General features: G+C 47.2%; 1 protein-coding gene across 3 annotated transcripts; it reads left to right on the top strand.

The window, feature by feature from the left end:
• Positions 1 to 72: 72 nt before the first annotated feature.
• Positions 73 to 9,920, top strand: odf2a (outer dense fiber of sperm tails 2a). Of its 3 annotated transcripts, none has more exons than XM_032569087.1 (19): positions 73 to 334; positions 2,061 to 2,171; positions 2,276 to 2,374; positions 2,444 to 2,611; positions 2,905 to 3,086; positions 3,887 to 4,022; positions 4,102 to 4,218; positions 5,586 to 5,660; positions 5,844 to 5,915; positions 6,113 to 6,229; positions 6,319 to 6,504; positions 6,610 to 6,719; positions 6,988 to 7,123; positions 7,192 to 7,302; positions 7,705 to 7,968; positions 8,037 to 8,137; positions 8,207 to 8,369; positions 8,992 to 9,117; positions 9,219 to 9,920. In XM_032569087.1, the coding sequence occupies exons 2-19, from the start codon at positions 2,070 to 2,072 to the stop codon at positions 9,387 to 9,389; spliced, it is 2,436 nt and encodes an 811-aa protein (XP_032424978.1). In that variant the 5' UTR covers positions 73 to 334; positions 2,061 to 2,069; the 3' UTR covers positions 9,390 to 9,920. The 3 variants fall into 3 exon arrangements, with proteins under 3 accessions (XP_032424978.1, XP_032424976.1, XP_032424977.1); XM_032569085.1 differs by lacking the exon at positions 73 to 334 and adding an exon at positions 979 to 1,123; XM_032569086.1 differs by lacking the exon at positions 73 to 334 and adding an exon at positions 979 to 1,123 and having other exon boundaries at positions 3,887 to 4,013.
• The last annotated feature ends 533 nt before the right edge of the window (positions 9,921 to 10,453 follow it).

Below are 10,453 nucleotides of genomic sequence, written 5' to 3' on the forward strand. Positions count from 1 at the left end.
AAAGCCAGATTATAATTTTCAAATGCAGTCAAATAACTGATTTATGCTGCGGTCTGAAACTAGACGGACCCGTTTGGGGTCTGGATCTACCCTGACCTGAAGACGACCCAGAGGGAAACGCTCCGCCCTGCTGATGATGGGCCGGGTCGGGTTCTGCCCCTCGCGTCCGATCCGACCTTTTCCTGACCACGCCGACACCAGGGTTCATCTGACAGATCGGATCGGATTAGTTACAGAACCTCTACTGACCCTCTGGTGTTTGAACTGGACCTCATCCATCCTGACCTCCTGCTGGAGCTGAGACCTGGAGTTTTGGACCTGGAACCGTTTGGAGGTAAATTAGAAGGAAAGAAATGTGAAATGAACCTTTTCTGGTCTGAATGGGAAACATCCCCTACTCTCTGTCACCGTACGCTCAGACAGGTTTAAAAAGAAGTGGCAAAAGCAAAGGAGGTAGATTAGCAGAGCTTGTCAACAACTGATGGTCTCATCCAGGACAAGTTGCTGCCTGGATGTTTTACCCAAGAAAGAGTAAAAATACTTCATAAAAACAAAGTAGAAGTAAAACTGCAATAGGTATTTTGTTATAAAGCGTTATTGAAGTACGTATAACTGATTAAATTTAACTAATTATTACTCAACTCTGATCTTAAGACAATCAAACAGCAACAGTCTTCAGTCAGAAACATTTTGGTTTCAAGACTGAGCGCTACTGGAGATCCCGCCTGACTCGGCATCTTTTACAAGATTCTTGGATGATAACAGTTATGAGTTTTGACATATTTTAATTTCCATTTTCAGTAAATGAAGGATTTTTTAACCGAATAGATAAAAATCCCACATATCCAGATAGATTCATTGGGGCACAGCTGCTGTGAAGCCACCGCGGTGTCAATGGAGACTGTTGCTAAGGAACGTCAGAATGCCGACTCTTGCCCAATCAGCGGTGGTGAAACATGTCACGTGTTTCAAACAGGCCAATCACAGCGAGGCTAGCTGTTGAGCTGTTATTTAGCTTGTATCCAACGGACTTTCCGTGTAAATATCAGCGTAGAGCTGATTTCTCCGGAGCAGATCAGGTTTATCTGCGGGTTTAAACGGCTGCTCTTTATTTTACTTCATGGTAAGAAACGTTTTGTTTTTCGTTTAGGCTGTAAGCTCTTATTACTGATAACCAAGCTGTTTATTCTGCCTTTTTGACTATAAATATCCAAATAAATCCAATTAACTGCAGTTTCTTAGTTGGACTTTGTTTTTGGCAATTTTCAAAACACATTTTAGCGACATTTTTATTTTTCTGTGAAAATAGAAACTTTACATCCAGTTAAAATTCAGATTTTCTTTTATTCATAACGTCTTATTATTATTTTTTCTTTGAAATTGAAAATATACACTTTTTAAAATCATTACCAGGATTATTTTAGGGTTAACCAGGTGAATCTGTCTAAAACCATGCCTCCTATCAGAGCCGGTCAGAGGATGAAGGGGGTCCTGGGCGGAGCTTCATTTGGGGCCCACTTCCTGATTCTGGCAGAGGGGGCGGGGCTTAAAACGCAGTCAGTGGTAATTGGTTTTTATTTGCTGAGTTGTTTGGTAACAAAGCAAAGAAAAGATTAAATTTGTTACTACGGCAACACAGGAATCAACCACTGATTACATCAACTTTTTTAGTGATTTAAAATGTTTAATTGGCATCTGCTCTTATTACTTCTTTTTTAGAGGCTCAGCGATTACAAAACACACAAAAACACAAATACTGCTATTAACAAACACTCAACGCTAAACACCTATCAGTCACAAAAGAAGTGTGATTGTGTCACTAAACTGCACAGTGTCATTTTATTTTCAAATGTGTTGATATTTATTGATGCTCCCATTGAACACACAGTGGATAAAATAATAAAAAATAAGCAAGTCCAACAATATGAAGGGTTTGGTGCTTTACATCATTAATTGGAGTTTATTATGAGAATGATTCGGTGAACATCCTCCCTACCGTCCAATCAGATCTGATTTTATCCTCCTTCTCAACCAACCAGTATAAACTCGTTGTTTCCCAGAACAAAGCCATGAGGAACCTGTCCGGTTCGCCCCGGGTGCAGGTCCACGTCAGTAATGCCGAAGGGCTCTACCTGCACGTGAAGAGGACGACTCCCAGCGAGACGTCTCAGGTCAGAGGTCGCCTCGCCGCCCCTCCTCTCCCTTTCCTGTCTGTTGAGCCCGACTGAGGCGTCTCCTTTAACCCCCCTGGTTCTGTCCTCCATGTTCTCCTCAGCGGACGATGAGCAAGGACAGGTCGCCGCTCCGTCCCTCCGCCAACGTCAAAACGCGTCTTCCGTGGATTCCTCCAGGAAAGACTTCCTACAAATGGGAGGTCAGGAGTCCCCTGGGATCCGATCGGATCTTCTTTCTGTCCTCTTTCTCAGGCTTTGTTTCTTCTCAGGGACCGACCCACTGTCTGGAGATCAAACCGCCAAAACCGGAACCAGAACTTGAGCTGCGGCTGTCCGACCTTGCCTCAGAGGAAGAGCAGCATCTGCGCAGCCGCATCAGCCAGTATGAGAAGAAGATCGAGAGCCTGATGAGCGAGGTCAGCTCTCTGAGGACCGAGGTGGGTTCCTGATCCAGTTCTGATCCGGTTCTGATCCAGTTCTGATCTGGTTCTGATCTGGTTCTGATCTGGTGGAGCAGGAAGACACATAATACTGCCCTTTAAAATCATCTTTTTAAACATCTGATCCAAATAAAACCAGAAATGATCCAGTAATAAAGTTTAGAAAGACTTTGACCATGTTCTAGAACCAGGATGTTCTGGGACCAGGATGTTCTGGAACCAGGATGTTCCGGTACCAGGATGTTCTGGTCGGGTTTCCTGACGGCTTCTGCTGTGTCTCCTGCGTCCAGGTGGAACACCGCAGGAAGGAGCAGGTCCTGGGCCGCAAGTCGGAGCAGCAGGACGACCCCCAGCAAGTGACCGCCAAGCCGGAGGAGGAGCTGGCCGAGGAGAGCAAGGAGCTGCAGGAGTGGAGAAACAGCCAGCTGCGGGAGTCCATAGGGAGGAAACTGCAGGAGACCAGACAGAGCAGGTACCACTCACATTATTCACTCTAGTTCTGGGGTTACTTCCTGTGGTTTTGGGGTTACTTCCTGTGTAGTGGGGTTACTTCCTGTAATTTTGTGGTTACTTCCTGTGGTTCTAGGGTTACTTCCTGTGGTTTTGTGGTTACTTCCTGTGGTTTTGGGGTTACTTCCTGTGGTTTTGTGGTTACTTCCTGTGGTTTTGTGGTTACTTCCTGTGTAGTGGGGTGACTTCCTGTGTAGTGGGGTTACTTCCTGTGGTTTTGGGATTACTTCCTGTGTAGTGGGGTTACTTCCTGTGGTTTTGGGATTACTTCCTGTGTAGTGGGGTTACTTCCTGTGTAGTGGGGTTACTTCCTGTGGTTCTGGGGTTACTTCCTGTGTAGTGGGATTATTTCCTGTGTAGCAGGGTTACTTCCTGTGGTTTTGGGGTTACTTCCTGTGGTTCTGGGGTTACTTCCTGTGTAGTGGGGTTACTTCCTGTGGTTCTGGGGTTACTTCCTGTGTAGTGGGATTATTTCCTGTGTAGCAGGGTTACTTCCTGTGGTTTTGGGGTTACTTCCTGTGGTTTTGGGGTTACTTCCTGTGAAGTGGGATTATTTCCTGTGGTTTTGGGGTTACTTCCTGTGGTTTTGGGGTTACTTCCTGTGTAGCGGGGTTACTTCCTGTGGTTCTGGGGTTACTTCCTGTGTAGCGGGGTTACTTCCTGTGGTCCTGGGGTTACTTCCTGTGTAGTGGGGTTACTTCCTGTGTAATGGGGTTACTTCCTGTGTAGTGGGGTTACTTCCTGTGGTCCTCGTGTTCCCAGTCCAGACGGTTTTCCGAAGGATCCGGAGCTTCTCCTCCAGAAGTTGAGGGAAGCAGAAGCTGACGCCGCTGCAGCTGCTAAGCAGGTTTCTGCTCTGAAGGAATACGTCTACAAGTTGGGCGACTCGGTAAAAAACGTGAGCGGCGGCCCGGTTTGTGGTTCCATAGCCGACCCGGCGGAACCGGAGCCTCTGACCCGTTTGGTTCTGCCTGCAGAAGATAATGTGGTCCGGTCTGGACCAGCAGAAGGAGCTGCTGCTGGGGAAGCTGGAGGCGTTCGAGGTCACCAACCGAGCCCTGCGACATCTGCTGCGGGAGCAGCGCGAGTCCCAGGTACCCAAAGTATTTACACCCCAAGGTATTTACACCCAAAGTATTTACACCCCAAAGTATTTACACTTAAAGTATTTACACCCCATAGTATTTACACCCAAAGTATTTACACCCAAAGTATTTACACCCCAAAGTATTTACACCCAAAGTATTTACACCCAAAGTATTTACACCCCAAAGTATTTACACCCCAAAGTATTTACACCCCAAAGTATTTACACCCAAAGTATTTACACCCCAAAGTATTTACACTTAAAGTATTTACACCCCAAAGTATTTACACTTAAAGTATTTACACCCAAAGTATTTACACCCAAAGTATTTACACCCCAAAGTATTTACACCCCAAAGTATTTACACCCAAAGTATTTACACCCCAAAGTATTTACACTTAAAGTATTTACACCCCAAAGTATTTACACTTAAAGTATTTACACCCCAAAGTATTTACACTTAAAGTATTTACACCCCATAGTATTTACACCCCAAAGTATTTACACCCAAAGTATTTACACCCCAAAGTATTTACACCCAAAGTATTTACACCCAAAGTATTTACACCCCAAAGTATTTACACCCCAAAGTATTTACACCCCAAAGTATTTACACCCAAAGTATTTACACCCCAAAGTATTTACACTTAAAGTATTTACACCCCAAAGTATTTACACTTAAAGTATTTACACCCAAAGTATTTACACCCAAAGTATTTACACCCCAAAGTATTTACACCCCAAAGTATTTACACCCAAAGTATTTACACCCCAAAGTATTTACACTTAAAGTATTTACACCCCAAAGTATTTACACTTAAAGTATTTACACCCCAAAGTATTTACACTTAAAGTATTTACACCCCATAGTATTTACACCCCAAAGTATTTACACCCCAAAGTATTTACACCCAAAGTATTTACACCCAAAGTATTTACACCCAAAGTATTTACACCCCAAAGTATTTACACCCCAAAGTATTTACACCCAAAGTATTTACACCCCAAAGTATTTACACCCAAAGTATTTACACTTAAAGTATTTACACTTAAAGTATTTAGCAGACCAAACACGGCAGCGGAACTGAAAACTATTTATGAGCGTTTAAATAATTTTGCTTTCAGCCTCATTTCCTCTGATTCCCCCAAATAAAGCCCATAGCAACCGGCTGCATGATGAAAATTACAAAAACTTTTCTGGTTCTTTTACTCTCTTACTTTGTGGAAATTCACAGCAAATATTTCAGGAAACAATGAAAATATTCAGAGTTATGTGGAGCGGCTCCAGGTTTAGGTCAGAGCAGGGTCACAGGTTAGTTAGAAGGGCCTAGTCAAAGTGACGGTGGTGTGATGATGTGGTTTGGTTGTGACCAGATGGAGTCCGTCGGCCTGTCGGAGCAGAGGAAGGTTCTCCTGAAGTCGCTCGCTGACATGGAGGCCTGGAACGCCGTGAGTTCACGCCGCATCCTCCCAGTCGGATGACCGGATTACATTCAGATCTGGACCTCAACGTGGTTCTGGTTCTCTGGACTCCTTAGATCAGGAGTGTATTCCAGTATTATTATCCTGATGGCTCAGAACCTGTACTCTCTCATCTCTCCTCTGGGGGGCGCTGTTTTTTTCTTTTCTTAGCTGCTGGTTAAGAAGCTTCAGGAGAAGGAGAAGGAGCTTCATCAGCTTTCCACCCAGCTGGACTCTGAGAAGGTACCAGAAACAGTGTTATAATCTGGATTATAATCTGGATTATGATCTGGATTATGATCTGGATTATAATCCAGATCATGATCTGGATGATGATCTGGATTATAATCTGGATTGTGATCTGGATTATCATCTGGATTATGATCTGGATTATAATCCGGATGATGATCTGGATGATGATCTGTATTTGGGAACTGCAGGAGAAAGCGAGGAGGTCGGCGGATTTATCCCAGAATCTGGACGCCACCAGAGCTCGTCTGCAGGGTCAGCTGCGGAGAAAAGAGGCCGAGAACAACCGGCTCATCGTCCAGATAAAGGTCAGAGGTCACAGCCGGATGAAGGTCAGAGGTCACAGCTCCACCGGGGGTTTGGAGAGCAGCCCCTGACCCGAGGCGTGTCCCCGCAGAGCCTGGAGCGGGCGGCCAGTCAGCATCTGGCAGAGGCGGAGCAGGTGGCGCAGCAGCTGGGCCGGGCGAAGCAGGAGGCGGAGGAGGAGCAGGAGGCACTGAAACGGGCCAGCCAGGTCCAGAAGCAGCGGGCGGAGCGCTGCGAGGGCACAGCGGATCAGCTGAGCGCACAACTGCTGCAGAGGGTGGGTCCAACATGGCCGCATGGTGGGCCAGCTACACCTGATCAGCTACACCCTGATCAGCTACACCTGATTAGCTACACCTGCCTACCTCTGTTTGCCCTACAGGAGAAGCAGGCCGCCGAGGCTCTGGCTTCAGCTGACGCCTGGCAGCGTCGACATGGAGAGGAAGCAGAGGAGAAGGGTCAGCTGGAGGTGGAGCTGAACCTGCTGACCAGGTGGATGGATGGATGATGGATGGATGGATGGATGGATGGATGATGGATGATGGATGGATGGATGGATGATGGATGATGGATGGATGGATGGATGGTGGATGGATGATGGATGGATGGATGATGGATGGATGGATGATGGATGGATGGATGGACAGTCAGTCAGTCGGTCGGATGTTTGGTCCAAACTGAGCTTCATGTTTTAATCCAACTCTCTGGTTCTGTGGTTCTGAACCGGGTCGTTCTCTGGTTCTGCGGTTCTGCTCCCCAGCCGGATTTCGGACCTGACCGATCAGCTGCAGGCCATTCAGGATTCAGGTCAGCTGGAGAACCAGGCGCTGCTGGACCGGCTGCAGGCGCTGACGGCGCAGAAAGCTGCCGCCCAGCTGGAGACCAAGAGGCTGAAGGTAGGATCGGATCAGAACCTTCTCCTGCGGTCCGGGTCTGGCAGACGCTGAGCCGTGTGTTTGTCCAGGCTGCCGTGTCGGCGGCCGACGAGAAGCTGAGCCGAACCGAGGCGGAGCTGCAGCAGGTCAGAACCTCCATCAAGCAGTGTGAGGTTCTGCTGGACAACTACAAGATCCAGGTACTGGACCCGGCCAGAACTCTGTCACAATAACCACTAACCAGTTAACTAATTCATCACATGGTCTATTAAAGTGAGAGCAGTAGTTTCCATGGTGGTTTGTGTAGTTTGTCCTTAAAGAGACACAAAGATGTGATTTTCTGAAACTCCTGACTGGCTGTTTATTCAGGTTTTCCTGTTTGAGTTTAAAGATGAATTTACAGATTTCATAATCCGTTTTATTTATTGCCTTGTTTACATATTTTGGATATTTAAAATGTTTTCTTCCAGTTAATGTTCTTTGGAAACTAGAGTTTGATCTTTGAACTTCCATTATTATTTTATTATTGCCAGTTTACTGTAACTGGATTTATGGCGACAGAAAGCAGAACCAGGCGCTCAGCTTGCTGCTCCGCTCTGCAGGTGGGGAACACGCGGGCCGAGGCGGAGCAGGCCCGGGCCCAGGTGGCGCAGGCGGAGCGGGACGCCCAGGCCGTCCGGGTGGAGCTGGAGAGGGAGAAGGAGCAGATCCGGCGGGAGCTGCAGGGCCGGCTGTCGGAGCTGGAGGTTCTGCCGGAGGCTCTGCGGCGCTGCCAGCTGCAGCTGCAGGAGGCGCAGGAGGAGGAGCGCAGCCGCGAGAGGCGCAACCTGGAGCTGAGCGGCAACCTGACGGAGCTGCGGCTGAAGGTTCTGCTCTCTGACCCGACAGAACCCCCGGGAGTTTGCTGCTGTTTCTCACAGTGCGTTTCTGTCAGGTGGACACCCAGGGCCGCCAAACGGACCTGCTCCGGCAGAAGAACCAGCTGCTGATGGAGGAGAACCGGCAACTCCAGCTGAAGGTGGAGTCTCTGGAGAGGTGAGTGGAGGAAAAGCCTCCAGCTGCTTTCCTGCCGCAGCCCTGACTGCTCCCCCTGCTGGCCGACAGGAAGCTGAGCGACGTCTCCAGCCAGAACTCGGACCTTCTGACCGTCGTCTCCAAGCGGGAGAAGACCATCCGCACCAATCAGCTCTCCCTGGAAGAAAAGACCAGAGAGTGTTCGCTGCTGAGCCGGAGGCTGGAGGAGGCTGTGAACGACGCGCACCAGCAGGTGAGGCCCACTGGGGGGCGCCGCCTGGAAACGTACACAGAAATGAACATTTAGCCTGTCACCATGTTATTCATTCATTCATAAATGTTATAGTTTCACACTTAATATTTAGTTGGATGCTAAACATTTAACTTCAAATTAAGTATTTATTTATCAGCCTAGTTAGCAAGCAAAATATTTAGTTAGCAAGTTAGTTAGCTAAATATTGCTAACTAAATATTTAGCTTGTTGTTTAGTTAACAAGCTAAATATTTCACTTGCTTACTGACCATATATTTGCTTTGAATATTTAGTTTGAAGCTAAATATTTAGTTAAGAAGTTAAATAGCGGCGTGCTGTGGTGGCGTAGGGGACAGCGCCACCCACGTTTGGAGGCCTTGAGTCCTCGGCGATATTTGCCGCATGTCTTCCCGCCTCTCCTTCCCCCGTTCCTGTCAGCCTACTGTCATATCAGGGACACTAGAGCCCACAAAAGACCCTGGAGGGATAAAAAAAAAAAAAAAAAAGCTAAATAGTTCATTTGCTAACTAGCTTTCTAACTAATTATGGTTAGAAAGCTTCTTGTCTTTAAAACGGTCTGAGCTCAGAGGTGGAATTACTTCTCCTGGTGTCGTATTTCCAGATCTCAGAGACCAGAGAACGAGCCGCCAACAAGGAGCGCTCCACCCAGACCACCATCATGGACCTGGAGGCGCAGCTGAGCCGGACCGCCGCCGAGCTGGAGCAGCTGGGCCACAACATAGAGGAGGTGAGTTCCTGGTGCTGGACAGGCTACTTCCTGTTCCTGTAACATGTTATTAACCTGTGATTGGTCCGGCAGCGTGTCACTAACCTGTGATTGGTCCTCAGGCGGAGAGGCGGTACCAGAGCCGCCTGCAGGACCTCCAGGACCGCCTGGAGCAGTCAGACAGCACCAACCGCAGCCTGCAGAACTACGTCCAGTTCCTCAAAGCGTCCTACGCCAACGTGTTCAGTGACGGGTTCCTCAGCGGGCCCCGGCGCTCCCCGTCACCCGTCTGAGACACTCCTCATCGCCACGGCAACGGATACTGGAAACCAAACCAATCATCACCACATCCACATTAGAACCATAAAGTATGAATTATTTTGAGCTGCTGACTGGTTTTTCTTGTTTTACTGGTTTAACTGGTCGATCCAGTCAGTCTCCAGAAGACTGCCCCCTGGTGTCTGGTAGTGTCATGCAGCTGCTGCTGGTTTATCCTCAGCATGAGGCAGAAGCTCCTGATTGGACACCAGGAGAAGCTCCGCCCCTCTCAGTGTTACGAGAATCCAACCTTCAACTCCAGCCACAGGTTCTGGTTCTGATCCAGATGTGTATCATTCTTCGTCCTGAAGAGTAAAACTAAATGTCTCCGTCTTCAGCTCTGTATTCTGCTAACATGTCGGATTAAACGCTGCTCTGCATTAATATCTAAGGAGCTGAAACATGTGGGTCATCGTTACCTGCCAGGTGACCCGCTGCTCTGCACCAGCAGAACCAACAGTTACTGTATTTATGACGGTTCCTGAACTAAACTCACATGAAACGTGTTTGTTGTGGTTTGGTTTGAATTTTCTCCATCCTGAACAGGTCAGATGTTTGCGTTCGCTCCGGGTCAGATGATCTGCTGCCCGCCGGGTCTCATGGTCGTCAGCTGATGGATAATGCTCCTAATGTTGCTTAGCAACCAGGAAATCCAATTCACAATGGATGTTCAGAGAGCAAAGTGACTGAGACGGACAGAGCAGGGTTTGAACCGGCAACCCGTCCGTTTCTGCCCCCAAAGTATAAACGAAACAATCTGAAATGTGAATCCTAAAATATACAACCATGCTGTAACAAAGACTCTATAGAATTATATATATAACATAGATATATATATCATAGATACAAGATAGATGTTTTTATCTTTATTTCAGGACCAGAACAGTTATTCACATGGAGTAATATCTGTATTTGAAAACAACAAGATCATAATATATTAAAGGTGTAATTTTTATTTCATATCATAAAAGTAAGTTTCCCAAAGAGGAATAAACAATGTGTCTCTTTAAATTAAATATTATTTCCATGGCTTGGCTAC

This window comes from Xiphophorus hellerii, chromosome 8 (genome assembly GCF_003331165.1).
Source record: "Xiphophorus hellerii strain 12219 chromosome 8, Xiphophorus_hellerii-4.1, whole genome shotgun sequence".
Lineage (NCBI taxonomy): Eukaryota > Metazoa > Chordata > Actinopteri > Cyprinodontiformes > Poeciliidae > Xiphophorus > Xiphophorus hellerii.